The sequence below is a fragment of the Ranitomeya variabilis genome, chromosome 7, assembly GCF_051348905.1.
Source record: "Ranitomeya variabilis isolate aRanVar5 chromosome 7, aRanVar5.hap1, whole genome shotgun sequence".
NCBI lineage: Eukaryota > Metazoa > Chordata > Amphibia > Anura > Dendrobatidae > Ranitomeya > Ranitomeya variabilis.
The window spans coordinates 43,835,391-43,856,722 of record NC_135238.1 but is presented as its reverse complement, the minus strand read 5'-3'; the positions used below and the strand labels follow the sequence as shown (position 1 = coordinate 43,856,722).

Below are 21,332 nucleotides of genomic sequence, written 5' to 3'. Positions count from 1 at the left end.
AATAAAGTGTTTTTAATATTTAATATTTTAATGAGACCTGGGAGTTCTTGCCTTTTAGAGGTTTATCGATGATGCTCCTTATAATTTTTGCCTGGCTTTGCACTTCCTGCAAAGCCTGCCTTTATGACTGTATAAGTACATCAACTACACTTTCAAAATATTTACATTCTACATTTTTTATGGATTCAATGAGTCATCCATACAGTTTAACACGGTTATTATTGCATTAAGGTGGTATATAAAACTCACAAAAAGCATTGAAAAATATTTATGGATTATATTACTCATCCATAGATTATTATGAGATTTCTGCCACAAGTTGATAGTATATAACAGTACCAAAAAACGTAAAAATTTGGCTTGGTTACATTTCTTACCCATATACTATTCTGTGGTCTGGGTTACATTTATTGGATACATAACACTCCAAAAAAGCATTTAAAAACGTTGCTGGGTTACATTTCTTACCTATACATCATTTTGTGGCCTGGGGTACATTTTTATCATGTATAGCGCTCAAAAAAGTGTTAACAAATTTTGCTGGGGTATATTTTCAGGTATAGAGAGTTATTTGGTCTTGGCTACATTTCTACGATATATAACTCTTCCAAAAAGTGTTACAAAATTTAGCTGGGTTACATTTCTCACCAAAACACTATTTTGTGTTCTGGGGTAGATTTTTATGAAATATAACACTCCAAAAAAAGCGTTAAAAATGTTTTCTATGTTAAATTTGTCACCCATCCATGATTCTGTCTTCTGGGATACATTTTGTTGTTATATAACCCTCAAAAAAACTTGTTCAAAATGTTATTGTTATTATATTGTTCATCCATAGACTAATCCATGGTCTGGAGTACATTTCCTTGGTATAAAACCCTCAAAAAAAACTTGTCCAAACATGAATTGGTATTATATTGCTCATCCATAGACTTTTACAAATTCTTGGGTAGATTTCATTGCTATAAAAGCCTCAAAAAAACTTGTTAAAAAATGTATCGTATTATATTACTCATCCATAGACTTCCATGGTCTCGAGTGCATTTTGTTGGTCTATAATCATATCTCCCAACTTTTCAGTGAAGCAAAGAGGGTCAAAGATAGCGGCATGCTAAGTGCACCGTGGCAAATGTTTAAACCATCCCCTTAACCACACCCATTCAGCACTGCCAATCACATTGTTTTATAAACCATAATCAAAGTCAGAAAAAAAAATATTTCCAACAAAATTTGCTAAATCACAAAAGCCTCTCTTAATACTGCACATAATTCATCACAGTTTTCATTCGTTAGCTGCTCATCTTATGTCAGTTCGGTCACTGCCTATACAGAGTGTAGCAGGCGAGGACAATCTTATCTCGACTACTGTGCTCTGCATTGGCACTGGAAGCACCAACACAAGACTTTGCATAATTCTAATGTTGATGTTTGTGCTCTACCATCCGACATGACATTGGGTGTGGAGAGACACAACTGAACACTGGGCCATAGAATTAAACGAATTGTCCATTACTCAGACAACCCCTTCTCAATGACTATATTCCAACTTACAAAATAATAATAGTCTGCAGTCACCTCTGCTGCTGGCAGTGTTACAGCATTGTTGGCGCCAGGTCTCACATGACGTTATGTCACATGTGCCCTGCAGCCAATCAGCAGCTGCTATCAGGCTGCAGCACTCTTACTTCCTTTGTCCAAAAATTGGATAAATTAAAGCATGGTGCATTTTTTGCTGTATCTTTTTAATGCAACTTTTAAGCTGTGCTTTACAATACTATGAAAAGCTATGAGATTTCAGAAATCCCATGCACACACATAGTTTTTTTTTTCCTGACTGATTTGTAAATCTGCTGAAAGAAGCAGCATGTCACTTCTTTCAGGGTTGTTTCAATGTTTTTTCAGCTTTTTTTCACCCATAGAAAACAATGAGTAAATGCAAAAATAGCAGCGTATAAAAAAAAACGCTGAATGGCTGCAGGGCTCATGTGGCATAATGTCATGTGAGCCTCGGGAGACCAGGCGCTGACATCACTGGAACTGCGCCAGTAAAAGAGGAGAGTATTATATAGGGTATTTTTATTTGACAAGGGAACTATTTTACTTTTAAAGGGGTTGTCCAGGTAGTGTACAAACTCGTTAATATATTTATTACGTAATAAAATTTATTTTTTTGTCTGAAAGGGGATGTCCAGTCTTGAGGTCAATGTCAGACTTTTGAATCCTAACAGCCACAGCACTGTGCGCTGTGAAGATTCTCCAGTGTTGATAGCGGGTGGGTGGTCAGGTGCTGACTAGATGAGCGCGTCCTTGCTCAATGCAGGCGTACTGAGCGAGAGCGAACACTTCTCGTTGGAATGTTGCTGGGAGTATGCAAATCGTATACTCGAAGTCGCATGAGCGCCCCCTGCTGACACTGGAGAATCAGCACAGCCCTCTCCACTCTGATATATATATATATGAGTCGCCCGCCAGGGCCGTGGGGTACTCGGTACCGGGTCCGGTACTTAAATGGGATGTCACGGTGGCTGCGACCCGGTCCGTGGCCCTGGGTGCCCATTTCAGTAGGGAACATTTCGGATTTTCCAATCATTTTTCAAGCTGGTGTTATAAAGTATTCTAATTTACTGAGATAATGATTTTTGGGTTTTCATTGGCTGTAATCCATAATCATCAACATTAACAGAAATAAACCCGTGAAATAGATCACTCCGTGTGTAATGACTCTATAGAATATATGAGTATCACTTTTTGTATTGAAGAACTGAAATATATTTACTTTTTGATAATATTCTAATTTAGTGAGAAGCAGTTGTAGATATCAGGATGGGGATATATACACCAGGATGGGGCGCAGGATAAGGAACATCACCAGGCCAGGATGGGTTATATGCATATGTCCCTTATCCTGGGTCCCATTCTGGTACATATGTCCTCCATTCTGATGTTCTTTCATGTATCGAAAAAAAACCTAATTCTACCCACCTTCTCTCCTCTCCCTCGCCGTGCGGCGTCCTCTTCTGAAGCGGGCAGCTGATCTCAATGTGCAAGCGACGGGAGCACATGACGCCTCTGCCATGCGCCCACAGTCATGTGCACACTGAAGTCAGCTGCTGGCCTTTGATTGGCCGGCAGTATGTATTGCCGGCATGGACCCAACGGGTCTCTGTGCAGCAAAACACCCAAAGTATTTGCTGGCATCAGCTGGCCTGGTGGTGACCTCTGTGAAAAGGATCGGACTGGGCCACCAGAGAACCGGAGGATTTTCCAGTGGGCCCAGGCCCTGACACCTGCTGGCATACAGGGCCAACAGCTGCCTAGGGCCCCCACTGCTCCAGGGGCCCCCAGGCAGTGGGGTGTTGCTAATAGCGGCACACCACGCAGATGCCATGGGGCCCCCGGTGCCAGTGGAGCAGCAGCGGGTGGCAGGAAGCCTAAGCCTGTTCCAACTACTAAAGTGAAATGAATATTCACGCTTCTCCACGCCCCCATGGGCATGGAGAGAAGTGACTTCATTTCTTAATAGGGGGCAGTGTTTGCCGCAGGCTGCAGCTAACACTGTCAGCTATCAGGGCCCCCGCTCCCACAGGGACCCTCAGCCCATGCGGCTGCTATGGGGCCATAAGCCAGGGGGTCCCAGCGTCAGCGCCTCCCCCCATTGCGCAATAATGGAGAAGAAAGTGTCAGATGACTCTCCCTCTCCCATCATTCCCTTCTGTCTCTGACACACAGCGGGTGCGCGATGACGTCACTTTATCGCGTACCTGCTGTGTGCCAGACCGACTGCAGCGTAGTTCCTGACATCGGAGCAGAGCCACCGCCGGAATCAGTGTGGGAGTGAGGAGGAGAGGTGAGTATATATATATATATATATATATATATATATATTTACTAGATTGTGGCCCGATTCTAACGCATCGGGTATTCTAGAATATGTATGTCCCCGTAGTATATGGACAATGATGATTCCAGAATTCGCGGCAGACTGTGCCCGTCGCTGATTGGTCGAGGCAACCTTTATGACATCATCGTTGCCATGGCAACCATTATGACATCTACGTCAATACTGTGCCCGTCGCTGATTGGTCGAAGACTGGCGGCCTCGACCAATCAGAGACGCGGGATTTCCAGGACAGACAGAAAAACCCTTAGACAATTATATATATAGATATATAAAGATATATATCAATGAGTCCTAGATGTATGGAGGGGGAGCTGCATGATACCCTACGGGGATGAGCTGCATGATATCCTATGAGGGGGGCTGCATGATACCCTATGAGGGGGGCAGCATGATACCCTATGAGGGGGGCAGCATGATACATTATATTCTGTGGGAGGCTGCATTATATTCCATGGAGAGGCTGCATTATACCTTATGAGGGGGCTGCATTATACTCTGATCGGGGCTACATTATATTCTGTGGGGAGGGCTGTATTATAATATTATACTATTTGAAGGGGGCTGCATTATACCCTATGAGTGGGCTGCATTATATTCCATGGAGGGGCTGCATTATACCTTATGAGGGGCTTCATTATACTCTGAGGGGGCTACATTATATTCTGTGGGGGCTGTATTAAACTATTATAATATTTGAAGGGGGCTGAATTATATCCTATGAGGGGGCTACATTATATCCTATGGGGTGCTGCATTATACTCTGAGGCTGGTTGCATTATATTCTATTGGGGGCTACATTATATTGTATGGGGGCTGCATTATTTGCTATGAGGGGGCTGCATTATATTCTATATGAGGGTTGCATTATATTCTGTGAGGGTGCTACATTATACTATATGAGGGGGCTACTTTATATACTATGAGGGGGATACATTGTACCCTATGAGGGGCTACTTTATATTTTATGAGGGGGGCTACTCCAACCCCTGCTGCATAATTGAGACATGTACTACTTTATATTATATACCCTGATATTAGTGTATTTTACAATTGGTGGTCTTGCATTTATTTCTATGCAGTTACAAAGTGGTCTCCAAGAATTATTTTCTCTGGTGCTCCAGTCCGACACTGTGCGACTCTAGTAGTTACGCCCCCGACTGCAGACTTAACTCGAGCCTGGAGAACCCCTTTAATAAACTTAATTAAAATTATGAAAAAAAAATATATTTATACACATACATACGCAGATTTTTCAGAGGATTTATCAACCACCAGAAAGCTCATAAAGATCTTTATTTATGTTACGTATTTTCTACTGCACCCTGTACCGGAGTCTGTCTAGGAGCTGCAGTTTCCTGGAAATGTCACTAGCAGAGATCCAGCTAGGACCTGGCAGCTGTCTGCGAGCGATGCTTCTGTCATGTCACTGACCCAATGCTGTGCCTGCAAAAGAGGAGACAATCCTGTCTTCTGTCCCCATGTGCCTGCAGCAGACACAGCAGTGAAGAAGCAGCAGACACAAGGGGACTCGTAGGAAGCAGCCAGAGCAGAGCACACAAGCACTGCTACTACTACTAATGCTGCTGCTGCTGCTGCTGGTGCTGGTGGTTTCATTTTTGCTCTCGCTGCTGAAAATACCTGAATCTAGGAGGAGAAGGGAAGGACATGATATGACTGCTAGATAAGAAGAGGGGCAGACAGAGGGGGCTTAGCCTGATACAAGAGGGGCGCCGGCTGCTTTTCACTGCAGAGTGGGAGAGGGAGATCCCGGCCGGGACTGCGGGGCAAAGTGTCCAAATCAAGACTGTCCCGCTGTATCCGGGATGGGTGGGAGCTATAATATAACCCTTAAAAAACCTGTTAAAAATTTTAGGCTGTGTGCACACATTGCAGATTTGGTGCATTTTTATCTCTTTTTTCGGCGTGGATTTGTCACAAAACCTGATGCCAGCTAAGTGAGTTAGAAACCTGACGCGTCCTGCACACGTTATGTATTTTTGACTTGGAAATTTGGTGCAGAAAATAATCTGCTGAATGTTAATTCTCTGTGCGTTTTTTACTTCACTCAAATCAATTAAAAACGCACTGAAAAATGTATCAGAAAACCACCGTTCCCATCCAGGTAGTCACCCAAATCAGTGTATAGGTCAGAATGAGGATGAATACGTGTGATCTACATGGTAACCCCCCCCCGTAGTCAATAACGTCAAATCACGTCCAGAGAATCCAGACAACCTACAGGAGAGGTGAAGGGGTTGTCCACATGAAATGATCACTTTTCGTGAGTAGGGTCCATAATACACCCATTGAAGTCTCTTGCTACTAGGACTCCAGTCAACCAGCTGTGGACAGAGATCTGATCTCCCTGCAGCACCTCCACAGGGGACGCAGAGTATTGCATGGTGGGCAGTAACATCAATAACCTGTCTATGTCATATATATACATTTTTTGGGTCCTCAATATTTTTAAGAAATGAGTAGAATCTAGACTTTTCAGCCAACAAATACTGTACATGAATAAAGGAACCTGCTGATAGTTTCCATTCTCTGCCAGCACCTCCCACTTACCATACGTCCAGTCCTGTAATTCTCTTTCCATCTGATGATAATCACTACCGGACTCCACATATTTATACCCTTCCGGCTCTCAGGAGCGCTCTGAATCCTTCACACCCAAATAACCACACTGCACAGAATCCAGTCCAAAGGGACCTGAGCTGCGGTGATAATAAAGTCTGGAAATATCCTGTATATAATTATATATCTACAGCCGGTATAACCTGGGCATCTCCTGTATATAATTATATATGTACAGCCGGTATAACCTGGGCATCTCCTGTATATAATTATATATGTACAGCTGGTATAATCTGGACATCTCCTGTATATAATTATATATGTACAGCCGGTATAACCTGGGCATCTCCTGTATATAGTTATATATCTACAGCCGGTATAACCTGGGCATCTCCTGTATATAATTATATATGTACAGCTGGTATAATCTGGACATCTCCTGTATATAATTATATATGTACAGCCGGTATAACCTGGGCATCTCCTGTATATAATTATATACAGTATGTACAGCCAGTATAACCTGGGTATCTCCTGTATATAATTATACTGTATATGTACAGCCTGTATAACCTGGGCATCTCCTGTATATAATTATATATGTACAGCCGGTATAACCTGGGCATCTCCTGTATATAATTATATATGTACAGCCGGTATAGCCTGGGCATCTCCTGTATATAATTATATATGTACAGCCGGTATAATCTGGGTATATCCTGTATATAATAATATATGTCCAGCTGGTATAACCTGGGCATCTCCTGTATATAATTATATATGTACAGCTGGTATAACCTGGGCATCTCCTGTATATAATTATATATGTACAGCTGGTATAACCTGGGCATCTCCTGTATATAATTATATATGTACAGCCGGTATAACCTGGGCATCTCCTGTATATAATTATATATGTACAGCCGGTATAATCTGGGTATATCCTGTATATAATAATATATGTCCAGCTGGTATAACCTGGGCATCTCCTGTATATAATTATATATGTACAGCTGGTATAACCTGGGCATCTCCTGTATATAATTATATATGTACAGCTAGTATAATCTGGGTATCTCCTGTATATAATAATATATGTACAGCTGGTATAACCTGGGTGTAACGGGGTCTACCAAGCTGGGGTACCTCTTTCAGTACCAACCTGTGTTTCAGGAGGTCCACTGGGCTTTTGCTGGAGTCTGAATGAAGGACGCTGGCTGGAATTCCTTGATTACATGAGAGCATATAAAAGCTGACTGCTTCTCCACGTATTTCCAGTCTGACAACACTTTATTCACAGGACACAGAATATATCACGCAGATATAGAGGGCAGGCCAATAGAAAAGCGGCAGACCAGACATACATTACAATAGCCGCAGGGGGCCGGAGACTGCCGACATTTACTGTGGGAATTACAAAGGTGGGGAGGACAGAAGGGGGATATCTTGTCCCCTCTGCCCAGGGGCGCAGCCTGTGGGCTGATGCATCTCACATGGAACCGATTATACATACATATAACTGCACACATATTCTGGGTGCTGAGTGGTTCCGTAACACGTAACATGGCTCCACTTTTCAGCGACGCGATCGGCATACACAGTCTGATCCTTAACGGATCGGTTTGGGGATGACCGAAGTTTATGGGGTTGGTACAAGTTCCGTTTGTCGACTTAGTCCATCGGCGTTACCGTTTTGTTTGCCGGGTCTGTAGTGGATGGTGAAGTCCAGAGGTTGTAGGGCTAAACTCCACCGCAGTAATCTGGCGTTGTCTCCGGAGACCCGATTAAGCCAGACTAGGGGATTATGGTCCGTTAGGAGGGAAAACTGTCGTCCATACAAATATGGTTGTAACTTTTTGAGTGCCCATACTACCGCCAGGCACTCCTTCTTGATGGCAGCATAGCTTACTTCACGGGGCAGTAGTTTCCGACTCAGGTAAGCTACCGGGTGTTCTTGGCCGTCCGGCCCGACTTGGCTCAGTACTGCCCCCAATCCAAACATAGAAGCGTCTCTGTGAACAAGGAAACGTTTAGTTGGATCGGGTGCGGCCAATACAGGGGTATTGGTCAGGGCGTCCTTTAGCTGGCGGAAGGCTTTCTCACACTCTGGGGTCCAGGTTACCTGGCGGGGTTTGTTCTTACGGGTCAGATCAGTGAGGGTCTTTGCTACGCTGCTGTAATTGGGAACGAATTTCCTGTAATACCCCGCTGTCCCTAGAAACACCATGACCTGGGTTTTAGTGTGAGGGGTGGGCCATTTGGCTATGGCCTCAATCTTGGCTGGTTCTGGTCTCTGTTTCTCACTTCCCACCCAATGCCCTAAATACTGAACCTCTGCTTTGCCCACGTGACACTTGTTTGGGATCAGGGTGATTCCGGCCTTGTGGATCCTGTCCAATACTGTCTCTAGGTGATTTAGATGCTCTTCCCATGTTGCGCTGTAGATGGCGATGTCGTCCAGATAGGCACAAGCACAGTCCTGGAGACCATCCAGAAGCCGGTCAGCCAGCCTCTGGAAGGTCGCCGGGGCAGTCTTCATCCCGAATGGCATAACTCGAAACTGGAATAAGCCAAACGGGGTGACAAATGCCAACTTGGGAATAGCGTCAGGACTAAGGGGAATCTGCCAGTAGCCTTTGCATAGATCGATGGTGGTCAAATACTTTGCCCCCACCAGCCGGTCTAACAACTCATCCACACGCAGCATGGGATACGCATCCGTCACTGTTTTCTCATTGAGCTTACGATAGTCTACACAAAACCGTGTAGTCCCATCCTTCTTGGGCACTAACACTACGAGGGATGCCCAGGGACTATCTGACTTTCCAATGACCCCTAAACGCAACATCTCTTGTATCTCTTGTCGCATCCCTTCTCGTACAGACTCAGGGAAGCGGAAGGGGGGTTGTCGCAGGGGGGTCTAATCCCGGGTCCCAACCTTGTGTTATGCCAGGCGAGTGTAACCTGGTTTCCCCGAAAACATCCTCTGTCGCTGCCTCAACAACTCCTCCACCTTCTGTCTCTCCCGGGGCCTAGGTCTTCACCCAAGTGTACCTGGTCCCATGTTTTAGACTGAGTCCTTTCCTCTAAAACATCAGGCAATGGAAGTCCGGCTAAATCCTCTGCTTCAGGTGCACAGATGGCCACTACCTCTTCAGGGCGCTCCCGGTAGGGCTTCAGCATATTCACGTGGAACATGCGGATAACCCTGGGGTCATCACAATCGGTGACATTACAGGTTGTGTCGGCTATTTTCCCCACTACCTGGTAGGGCCCCTGCCATGCAGCTTGGAACTTGTTCTGCCTGGTGGGCTCTAACACCAGGACCTTCTGTCCTATTTCCAAGGTGCGCTCTCTGGCCCTCCGATCGTACCATACACGCTGGCGCCACTGGGCCACCTGCATGTTCCCATGTACAGCCTGGGTCAGCTCCTGTAGGTGGTCCCAGAATTCCAGCACATAGGGTACAATAGGTACCCCTTCTATGAGGCCCTCCCCTTCCCAGTGTTCTAGCACTAAGTCTAGGGGTCCCCTTACCCGTCTCCCATATACCAGTTCGAACGGGGAGAACCCCGTGGATTCTTGGGGCATCTCCCGATAGGCAAACAGGAGGTGAGGCAAGAATTTCTCCCAGTCCCTGTAGGTCCTGGTAAAAGTCCCAATGAGTTGTTTTAACGTCCCGTTAAAGCGTTCACACAACCCATTGGTTTGCAGGTGGTACGGGGCACTTCTAATGGACTTTACGCCGCACAGCTTCCACAGTTGGTTGGTCACCTCTGCTGTAAACTGGGTACCCTTGTCCGAGATAATCTCCCGGGGAAATCCAACCTGTGAGAAAACCTGGAGCAGGGCAGCCGCCACCGTCTCTGCCAGTATGTTAGGTAACGCAACCACCTCTGGATACCGTGTGGCATAATCTACCACTGTCAATATATACCTTTTCTGACGGACTGGGTTTGGCTAATGGCCCTATCAGATCGACTGCTACTCGGCTAAATGGTTCCTCCACAATGGGGAGGGGGCGTAATTTGGCCTTACATCGATCTCCCCTCTTGCCAATGCACTGGCAATTGTCACAGGTCTGGTAGTAGTGACGAACATCATAGGTTACCCCCGGCCAAAATAAGTTTTGTGTCAGATGATGCCTGGTGCGACTGACGCCGAAGTGCCCGGCCAAGGGTATGTCATGAGAGATTCGCAGTAACTCCTGCCTATACTTCTTGGGAACTACCAGCTGTCGTTTTATAGTGGGGCTTGTCCCTGTGTGGTGCTGCTCTGTGATCCGGTAGAGGAGTCCCTGCTTCCATATAAACTGTTCCCCTTCCAGTACCCCTCTCCCCTCTTGTGCCTTCCCACGATATCCCTCCAATGAAGGATCCTCAAGTAACTCCCTCTTAAATTCATCTGGTGTGGCCCAAGAAATGTGCCTGGCTATGGGAATACGTGTAGGGCTGGGATGTCTTACCTGAGCCTCTTCTGAGTGTGATTCCGCCTCCGCAGCTTGAGCTTGTCTCCGGGTGGTCACAGGATATGTCTCAGCCAGAGGGGCAACCAAGAAGGCACACAACATGGGCCCCAAGTCATTTCCCAGCAAGACGTCTGCAGGAAAATCCTCCATCAAGCCGACCTCAACAAGGCCATCCCCGACTCCCCAGTTCAGGTGAATCCTAGCAGTGGGCAGTCGATGTATGGCTCCCCCTGCTACACAGACTGCCACTGTCCGGTCCATCTTCTCTTGGTCCCGAATGAGATGAGGCTTCACAAGGGTCAAAGTTGCCCCTGAATCTCTTAGTCCCTGCGTACGTTTCCCATTAACCCACACGATCTGTCGATGCTGTTGTTGATTACCTGCCCGGGCTGCCTGCACGGGGTCCACTTCACTCAGCACTTCCTCCATCTCTTCCACCCCTTGGTTAGTCGTAGCCCCCAATGTTGGGTCAGCTTCGCCTTGGTAGCAGTGTACAGCGGCCCGGCTGAAGGTAGCTGTTCCCACCTTTGGCCACTGGGTATACTGAGTCCGGTTGGGACATTGTCTTTGCAGGTGGCCCAGCTGACGGCAGGTGTGGCATCACGCCCCAGGGGAACTGTGGTAGGCCGGGTTTCTAGCTGGTCCCCTTACAATCTTCGGTGGTTTGGGGCCCTCCAGGTCCGTGGGCGGACCCCTAGTGACCATCTTTGATCCGGACAACTGAGGCCTCCTGGCATCATGATGTTCATCGGCCAGACGAGCGGCTTCCTCAAGAGTCGTTAGCCGCCTGTCGCGAAGCCATTCCTGTGTCTCAGGGGTTAGTCCATTAAAGAATCGTTCTAACAAGACGAGCTGGAGGACATCCTCCTTAGTGGTTGCTTGGCTCCCTTGTACCCACTGTAGCTGTGACCGCCATAATTTACAGGCCCATTCAGCGTGGGTATCGATTACTCATTTTATAAGTCCGCGGAACTTTTGGCGGTATGCCTCTGGTGTCAGCGCATACCGGGCCAAGATCACTTCTTTGATCTGCTCATAGTCCATACAGTCCTCATCAGGTACCGTGCGATAGGTGTCCGCTGCCCAGCCTGTCAGCTTGCTGGCCAGAATCTTAACCCATTCCTCCGGCTTCATTTGATGAAGGGCACCCTGCCGCTCAAAGTCCTGCAGAAAGCCATCAATGTCTTCCTCTGCCTCCCCCAACTGTCGGAAGGCATTATACTGGATCTTTTTGTGGCTTACTGTTGAAGGTACCTGGTCGGAGGCCAGAGCTCCCCCTGCTCCCTGACTCTCCTCTCTCCGCTCTGCCATCTCCATCTTGGCCAGCTCCACTTTGGTCCGCTCTGCCATCTCCATCTTGGCTAGCTCTATCCTGGTCCGCTCGGCCATCTTTTCCTTCAGATCAGTACGCACATCAGCCATCACCTCTCGTATGATCTCTACTGCAGAGTTTGGGCCATAGAACGCCAGTCTGTTCTTTACCTCCCTCTGGAATTCAGTCTCCTCCACGTTCACATTGGGGGGCGCTGCACTGTCGTGTTCCATGATGGCTGCTATCAAATCCGCTTTTGTCTTGTTGCTGGTGATTAACCCTCGGGCTTCCACCAGATCTTTTAATGTAGTCCTCTTTAACTTCTGGTAGTTGTTTTCCATTCATTCCTTTCCTCCTGTAGAAGGGGTATCATATCCCGCTGTCTGCCACCAGTGTAACGGGGTCTACTGAGCTGGGGTACCTCTTTCAGTACCACCCCGTGTTTCAGGAGGTCCACTGTGCTTTTGCTGGAGTCTGAATGAAGGACGCTGGCTGGAATTCCTTGATTACATGGGCGCATATAAAAGTTCACTGCTTCTCCAAGTATTTCCAGTCTGACAACACTTTATTCACAGGACACAGAATATATCACACAGATACAGTGGGCAGGCCAATAGAAAAGCGGCAGGCATACATTACAATAGCCGCAGGGGGCCGGAGACTGCCGATATTTACTGTGGGAATTACAAAGGTGGGGGAGGACAGAAGGGGGATATCTTGTCCCCTCTGCCCAGGGGCGCAGCCTGTGGGCTGATGCATCTCACATGGAACCTATTATACATACATATAACTGCACACATATTCTGGGTGCTGAGTGGTTCCGTAACACTGGGCATCTCCTGTATATAATTATATATGCACAGCTGGTATAACCTGGGCATCTTCTGTATATAATTATATATATACAGCCGGTTTAGCCTGGGAATCTCCTGTATATAATAATATTTGTACAGCTGGTATAACCTGGGTATCTCCTGTACATAATTTTCTATGTACAGCTGGTATAACCTGGGCATGTCTTATATATCTTACAACCTGGAATTTCACTTGGTTTTTTAGGGATTTCATCAGTTCATGTAAAGATACTAAAGAATAGTGGATGAGATTGATAGTAAAGTGTCAGTCTATTCTTTGCTGACAACACCATCTATGTAAGATACTAAAATCTGACCTTGACGTTACAATATTACAGAACGATCTGGATAAGACGTCTGATTGGCAAACAATGTTTAATGTAGATAAATGTAGAGTAATGCACCCAGGACAGAGTAATCCTATGGCTGCAACTACATTAGATGGGAGGATACTCGGGACTACAGATGAGCAAATATTTCAGTGTTTAGTTCGGATTACGATCGCTGAATTTGCAATATTCACTGATTAATTAGTAGAATATTCGCCCAACATAGCCGAACGCCATTCATGACAATGGGAAGAAAGAACAAACGCACAACAAAACAACACCTCATAACGGCCCCAAATGCTGCCAACACACATCACATGAGGGACAGACACCAGGAAAGTGGCCTCAATTCACCCACAGCACAGATCGTAGGATGGCTCTGCAGCAATCAGCCAGGCATGAGGTATTGGGGTCTGGGACAGCATTTACAGCTTTCAATTGAACGTCACAGTAAGATGAGGTGGGTGAGGGATCGGTGTAGACCTCCTGTGCTGGGAGCCTGATACCAAATGGAACACCTCTACCTGCTTTCATGCTGAGCCACACTCAGGTGGCACAAATATCAGTTTTGTAGACTGCCATTGTCAGAAAAATCTAAGGACAGTAACAGGGGTAGTTGAGTCCAAGGAAGTGGAGGCCTGACGGTCTCGGAGGCCTACTGCTACAGGCAACACGCATGAAGGAGACACAACCAGGAGTGTTCACATTTCCAAAAATTATTGGCAAACACCACAAAAGTGGCATCAATTTCACCACAGTAGAATTAGTATAATAGGGACCGACAGGTCTTCTACTACTCCCAATCCAACAGATGGACACCCATGGCAGACATAGATTTAGTCAAGGAAGGTGTGACATTGTCGGCAACATGCTGGTGTAGTACACACACAGCTTTCTTAGAAAAGTAATGGCGACTGGGCAATTGGTACTGGGGGACTGCGACGGCCATCAGCTTTCGAAAACCGTCTGTATCTGCAAGGAAAAAAGGCAGCATTTCTGTGGCCAACAGACTGGAGATGGTGGAGTTCAACCTCCTAGCTTTGTCATGTATAGGAGGAAACAATATTTTACGTGACCACAACTGGGAACCATGGGCTGGCTGCACTGCTGAGACGGGGTGGAGTATTGTGAACCAGACAAGCTGCTGGACTATGAGAGAGGTGCAGAAGGAGATGTTACTGTGGATTGAGAAACTAGTGGTGTGCTCATTCTCTGAGATCGGTCAAAAACAGCAGGTATGTCTGCTTCCGTTACAGCTGAAGGCGGCCTTTCAGTCAGCATGACTGGAGAGGGTAAAGAACCCGAGGTTCTGCGGTCGAAGACCTGCATCTCAATAGTTGGCACAGTAACAGAGCAGGAGGAAGAAGCAGCAGATGCGATTGATGGGGTGGCTGATGGTTGTTGAGGTCTGCTCATCTGCATTTTTGCGCAGTGGGATTCCCACAGTAACACATGTAGATTGCGCATGTGAAAGTTCATACATGTACTAGTCAAATTATATTGCACTTTTTACCTCTACTCAGTTATTTTTTTTGCAAAGCTGGCAGATTACGTGAGTTGGCTCATCCTTTGCAGTGTCAAAAAAGTCCCAGGCTAGACAACCTTTGCCACCCCTGTGAGCTGCAGACCCGTGGACACTGCTGGTCACAGAAACAGTTGTGGCTGAGGATGCATTGCTCGTTGTGGCTGCATCACTACGTGTCTGTGACATATGGCGCAACATAACCTCCTCATCTTCCTCCTCAGATGACCTACTCAGCTGTGTGCCTCTATGTTCACACCAACGGGATCTAACACCTCATCATCATCATCCTTTCTGTTATCACATTCCTCACCCTAGGATTTGCCCTCCTACTCTTCCTACCCTGACAGCAAAGTACAGTCCTCAGGAGCCTCAGATATCTGAGTCTCATCAGGATCATCTCCCCCCAGGGGTTAACATCTGATGATGAGGATCAGGATAGCGTTCAGACCCTACTTCGTCCTGCCCAGGATCCAAGCTAAAAAAAAAAGTTGTGCAGATTTCCTCCTCTTGACTCTGTGAAGCTTTTGAGTACATTTCTGATGACCATGGCATAGAATGTGTGAAAAAGCTCTTCAGACCACCGTCTGTGGTTCTGTACAGTCAGTTGTACAGTTGGAGAGCTGGGACACAGAGGGGAGCAAGGGAATTTGGGTGCCACCTCTGTGGACTGTACTGGGTGTGATGTTGAGGTGGAGGATGAGGAGAAAAGGCCACTTGAAGCTGCGATTGCTATCTACTCCAGCACATGGTCTTTCAGGGCCTCATCAACAAGGCGTACCACTGTGCATCTGCCAAAGAAAGGTAGTGGAGTAGCCCGTCCTGTAACAGAAGTTGTCAGATGTCTTTGCACAGGACGTGACGTTGGTTCACTAGTGTTTTCACTAACCTTACCATCTACCCCACATACATCTTGAACACCAAGCCTAATTCCCCTTCAACAACAGCCTCGCTTTTTCCAAGTCATGAAAAATAGATTTTAAACTCTGCACCACCTCTGCAAACAGCTGAATTTCAGTGACAGTAAATTACAAGGTGATATAAGGCGTGATGTATCGTGTTACTCACAGAAGAAAGAATTGTTTGAGTGTGGATGAGGCCTGTATGACAATGAAGATATGCTACAAAGAATTTGAAAGTCAGATGTCCTGTACTGTATGACGTTAGGAACACAAGAATTTTTTGGTGGTCTCTGGATCAGGTATCTATAACACACTAGATGCTACAAACTATTTGAAAGTCAGGTCCCCTACTGTATGACGTTTAGCAACAGAAAAACATTTTTGGTTATCTGCATGAAATCTGCAGACAGCTTAATTTACTACCCAACAACAAAGTGTGATACAGTGGGCTTTTTGCAACAGAAAAATTGTAATTTTTTTTTTAATGTGCCTTAGGTCTGCAGACAGTTTCATATCACCACAGCACTAAATGACAAGGTGGGATACAGCGGGCTGTATCACATTTAGCTAGTGAAATAACATTTATTAGAATGCTATACTCGTGCATGGAGCACACTAGAAGCAGTGCACAACACACTTGTAGGACATGTTCCCTGCTGGCTTTGTCTGTGGACCTCAGTAATGACAATAAAAAATAAAAATGCTGGAAGGTAAATTTAACAGCCACACCGGACACCATCTAGCTACACTATGTGACTGATATAGAACCGCCTAGCTAACTAGCTACAATCTTGCTGCTTATAGTGCCAGCGTCAGGAGCAGCCTCTCTGCGCTGTTACAGTGTAAAAATGGCGCTAAAACAAGATGTCCGCTATTTATATGGAGAAGGACATGTGATTTCAGCAGCCTATGACACAAGCCGTTGTGTCTGGACATTGTGGATGTTCCTGCGCCATGATTAGCTAGCCACAAAGTGCACACATAAAGTTAGGAGAAAAAACAAACAACTATTTACAAGAATGCCGCGCCTCTGAGCTCTGCAACCCCCCTCCCTCATCAAACACGTGCCAAACACTCATGATACAACACCATTATCGGTGCAAAAGTGGTGAAAATACTTTTGTGTCAACGCAAATATTTTCCTGTACTTTTACCAAATGTTACCGTGTTTCCAATCACAAAACTGAATGTGCCATATTCGTGCCGAATTTATGTTTTGTGATCGTTTTCCGAACAATTTCGGACTACAGAACAGGAGAAGGACGGGGGATTCTGGTTACAAGTAAGCTGAGCAGCAGCACTCAATGACAGACAGCAGCCGCAAAAGCAAACAAGATATTAGTACTATATGTATAAAAAGAGAGATAAAATCCCACAATCCCAATGTATTATTACCCTTTTACAAATAACTGGTGAGGCCACATCTAGAATATGGGATCCAGTTTTGGGCTCCACATTTTAAAAAGGAGATTCAGAAGTTAGAGTCAGTTCAAAGGTGTCAACTAGATTATTACAAGGATGGAGGCCGCTCATAGGATGAAAGGTTGGAAAAGTTGAACTTGTTTAGCTTAGTAAAAAAGACACCTCAGAGGGGATGACATTTACATGTATAAATATATGTGTGGTCTGTACAGAGGACGATGCATGACTTATTCCTTCCAAGGACCGCAGTAAGGACCAAGGGGCACTCATTACGGGTGGAAGGAAGATAAATAGGAAAGGGTTCTTTACTGTAGATCAGTCAGACTGTGGAATGCCGACCACAAGCGGTAGTAATGGCCGACACTATAACAGCTTTTATGCAAGGGCTGGACAATATCCTCAATACACATAACATTGCAAGGTATAGATAATTTAGTGACAAAATGAACAATTGCTGGAGAAAGGGAGAACTTGATGGACTTGATGGACCGATGTCGTTTTTCAACCTATGTAACTATGAAGCATGCCTACAGCAGTAAACCTTGGTTCTCTTTTTCTTGTGAAGCAAACAAATAGGACAAAACAGCTGAAAACATCAGTGTGCATAACTATTCACCCCCTTAAAGTCTGTACTGAATTTATCCATTAAAAGGACCACTTCTGTGTACTGGCTGGATTTTGGCCTTCCTGTAGATCAGAACGTGCTCGATCAGAAGAAAGACTCCAACAAGGAGCCATCAACATCTTGCAAACCACATTTAAGGGAGTTTTTGGTAGAAATCCTTTATTTGACTATGGAAAAATCACCACAATCTCCACTTTATAATCAATATTGCCTTTTAGTTTTAAGACTTTCTAAAAGACATCTTCAGCCTGTTGCACAAAAAATATTTTTTCATGTTACTAGAGAAAAGCTCATCCCTTATACCGTATATCAAAGGACTAATAAGCCTTGGAAGACACATGAAAAAGCAAAAATTGATGACGGCCAGCAGTACTATATTATCTAAGAACTGCATTTCCACAATTCTGTAGGTAAGAGACGTCATGCACAGCAGGAGCTGAAACGCGTGGAGTATGATGGTTTTCCCAGCTTTGGAGGCTGAGGCTTTACCGGAGTTCATCTTCACAGCCACCATCATGATCTTGGCATAGGTGAATATAATGATTAGACCAGCCAGGGAAAAAGTAAAAGCATTTGAAAAAACTCGAATAATTTCCTGTGCCGGGGTGAATCCGAGATTTATTCGGCCACATTTTAAATAAAGTAGGAAATAGGCTCTCTCAACTGAAAAGATGAGAATAATGACGTCCACAATATGGGGAATCAGGACTATGGTCCACATGACCAAAATAGCGATACCGCACCTGTGCACTGTGCAGAACTCTCCGTGTCTTAGCGGGTAGCATATGGCTATGTAGCGCTCCAAGGACAAGGCTGCCAGGTTGAATGGCGTGACCTTCAGAGTCGTCGAAGACATGATGACGAGAATGTAACAGAAGGGGACGGGAAAAGTGATTGGATAAAAGTAAAACGCAAAGAGAAAAATTCCAAGAGCGAGATACACAGTGTCATTAATAAGCATGTGGGCAAACAGGACATAGCGGGCACTTTCCCGAGCACTCGGACTCTTGAGGAAGATGCTCAACATCACAGCTATGAAATACAAGAAGAAAAAGAAGCAGAGGAACGTCGGGATAAAACCACTTGTTCTCAGGACCTCTAGGTTCATACTCAGCTGGGAAGACACTTTGGTTGAATTTGCTTGACTACTTGTGAAATTCATCTGAAATTCAGAAAAAAAGAAATAAAATGAAAAAAAAAAACAATACAAAAAGTTTGGAAAAATCAAAAGCATTCATAGTGTAAAACAATTCTATAAAAATTCAAGGACAAGGTGTTCTGTGTTGGGCATAAGTATGAAGAAGAGTTTATGGAGGGAAACAAAGACGGACATACCATTGGTGCAACCTGTTCAGCCACACAGGGGCCCAAAAGGTATGAGGGCCACTACCACCTCAAAAGCATAGTGATGAGTTATTGTAGTGTTCGTGCACCCTATATGGTTCTGCTGTCTCCCCTGGTTGGAGCCTTCTTCACTTGTGCTGATTATTCCTAACTTTACTGATGGATGCACACAGCAGACTGTAAAAAGTGAAGAGTCCAGTTGAGAAGACTTTTGGAGACCTGATGTGGAGGAACGCAACTATTATATGTAAAGAGTCAGCATTGCTTTAACTTTTATTTCATAAATCGATAGTACACATGCAAATATGCAACCTTGTAAATTATCTTATCAGAGAACTCTGCTTCTTTCTCCTCCAGGACTGATCTTTTGCTGACAATTCAGGGGTAAAATCTGTACTTAGGAAAGACAGACGTTCACATTACTGTGTTAGTAGATGACCATTGGTTCTTAAAAGATTCTACGTAGAGGGGAGGGGGAGGAGACGCTGACATTTTACTGCAAGTTCTCCTGAAACAAGTTACATTTCAACTTTTAGGAGAACTAGGAGCAGAATGTCAGTGTCTCCTCTAGCTCCTCCCTTCTCCTCATCCCCTTCCCTTCCATAGAATCTTAGAGGCAGCAAATGTCATGTCCAATCTCTCCTGAAACAACAGTTACATTTCAATTTTTTTTTCCTTTTTTTTAAACGTAGATTTAAAGTGTAACTGTCATTTCAGGAGAACTTGCAGCAGAATGTCAGTGTCTCCTCTAACTCCTCCATTTCCTCCCCCTATCGCTCCATAGAATCTTAAAGGCAGCAACTCTCTTGTCCAATCGCAAGTTCTCCTGAAATGACAGTTACTTTTTAAACTGTATTTATTTTTTTAAAACATAGATTTAAAGTGTAACTGTCATTTCAGGAGAACTTGCAGCAGAATGTCAGGGTCTCCTCCAGCTCTTCCCTTCTCTCCTCTCCTCTAGAATCTTATAGGCAGCAACTGTCAACAGCTACAGTATCTCAGTATTGTGCACATCTGTCTTCACGGAATATACATTTTACAGCTTTTACCCTTGTACTGAGATTGAAAGATCAGTTCAGGAGGAGAAAGAAGCAGATTTCTCTGAAAAGATAAATTACAAAATTACTTATTTTCATGTGTACTATTGAGTTATGAGAAACGAACAAATTAATACAAGTTATTTTTTAATGGATCAGTAATAATATTTAAACTACTCATCTCAAAGACAAAGAAGAAAGATGAAGGGTACTGAGCACGATGCTGGACACGCTCAAAGACTGATATGAATGGCAACTCATTCTGCAGTGATACATAGAGGCTGCTGAAACCATTGTCGTTCTCTTCTATCACTTTTATTATTCTGCAGTGATACATAGAGGCTGCTGAAACCAAACATTATCATTCTGTTATATCTGTTTTATAATTCTACAGTGATACATAAAGGCTGCTAATAACAAACATTGCCATTCTGTTCTATTTTATTATTCTGCAGTGATACATAGAGGCTGCTGAAACCAAACATTGTCATTCTGTTCTATTTTACTATTCTGCAGTGATACATAGAGACAGCTGAAAGCAAACATTATTATTCTGTTCTGTTTTATTATTCTGCAGTTATACATAGAGGCTGCTGAAACCAAACATTATCATTCTGTTCTATGTGTTTTATTATTCTGTAGTGATACATAGAGGCTGCTGAAACCAAACACTGTCAATCTATTCTATCTGCTTTATTATTCTTCAGTGATACATAGAGGCTGCTGAAACCAAACATTGTCATTCTGTTCTATTTTACTATTCTGCAGTGATACATAGAGGCTGCTGAAAGCAAACATTATTATTCTGTTCTGTTTTATTATTCTGCAGTTATACATAGAGGCTGCTGAAACCAAACATTATCATTCTGTTCTATGTGTTTTATTATTCTGTAGTGATACATAGAGGCTGCTGAAACCAAACACTGTCATTCTATTCTATCTGCTTTATTATTCTTCAGTGATACATAGAGGCTGCTGAAACCAAACATTGTCATTCTGTTCTGTTTTATTATTTTTGTTCCTTCCTTTTTCCATTCCA

The 21,332-nt window shown here is 44.7% G+C and overlaps 1 protein-coding gene across 1 annotated transcript; it reads right to left on the bottom strand.

Moving 5' to 3' along the window:
- Window positions 1-18,132: 18,132 nt before the first annotated feature.
- LOC143786202 (odorant receptor 131-2-like) lies at window positions 18,133-19,104 on the bottom strand. Its single transcript, XM_077275490.1, has one exon. It carries the CDS (start codon window positions 19,072-19,074, stop codon window positions 18,133-18,135), a length of 942 nt encoding a protein of 313 aa, XP_077131605.1. The 5' UTR covers window positions 19,075-19,104.
- Between the last annotated feature and the right edge of the window lie 2,228 nt (window positions 19,105-21,332).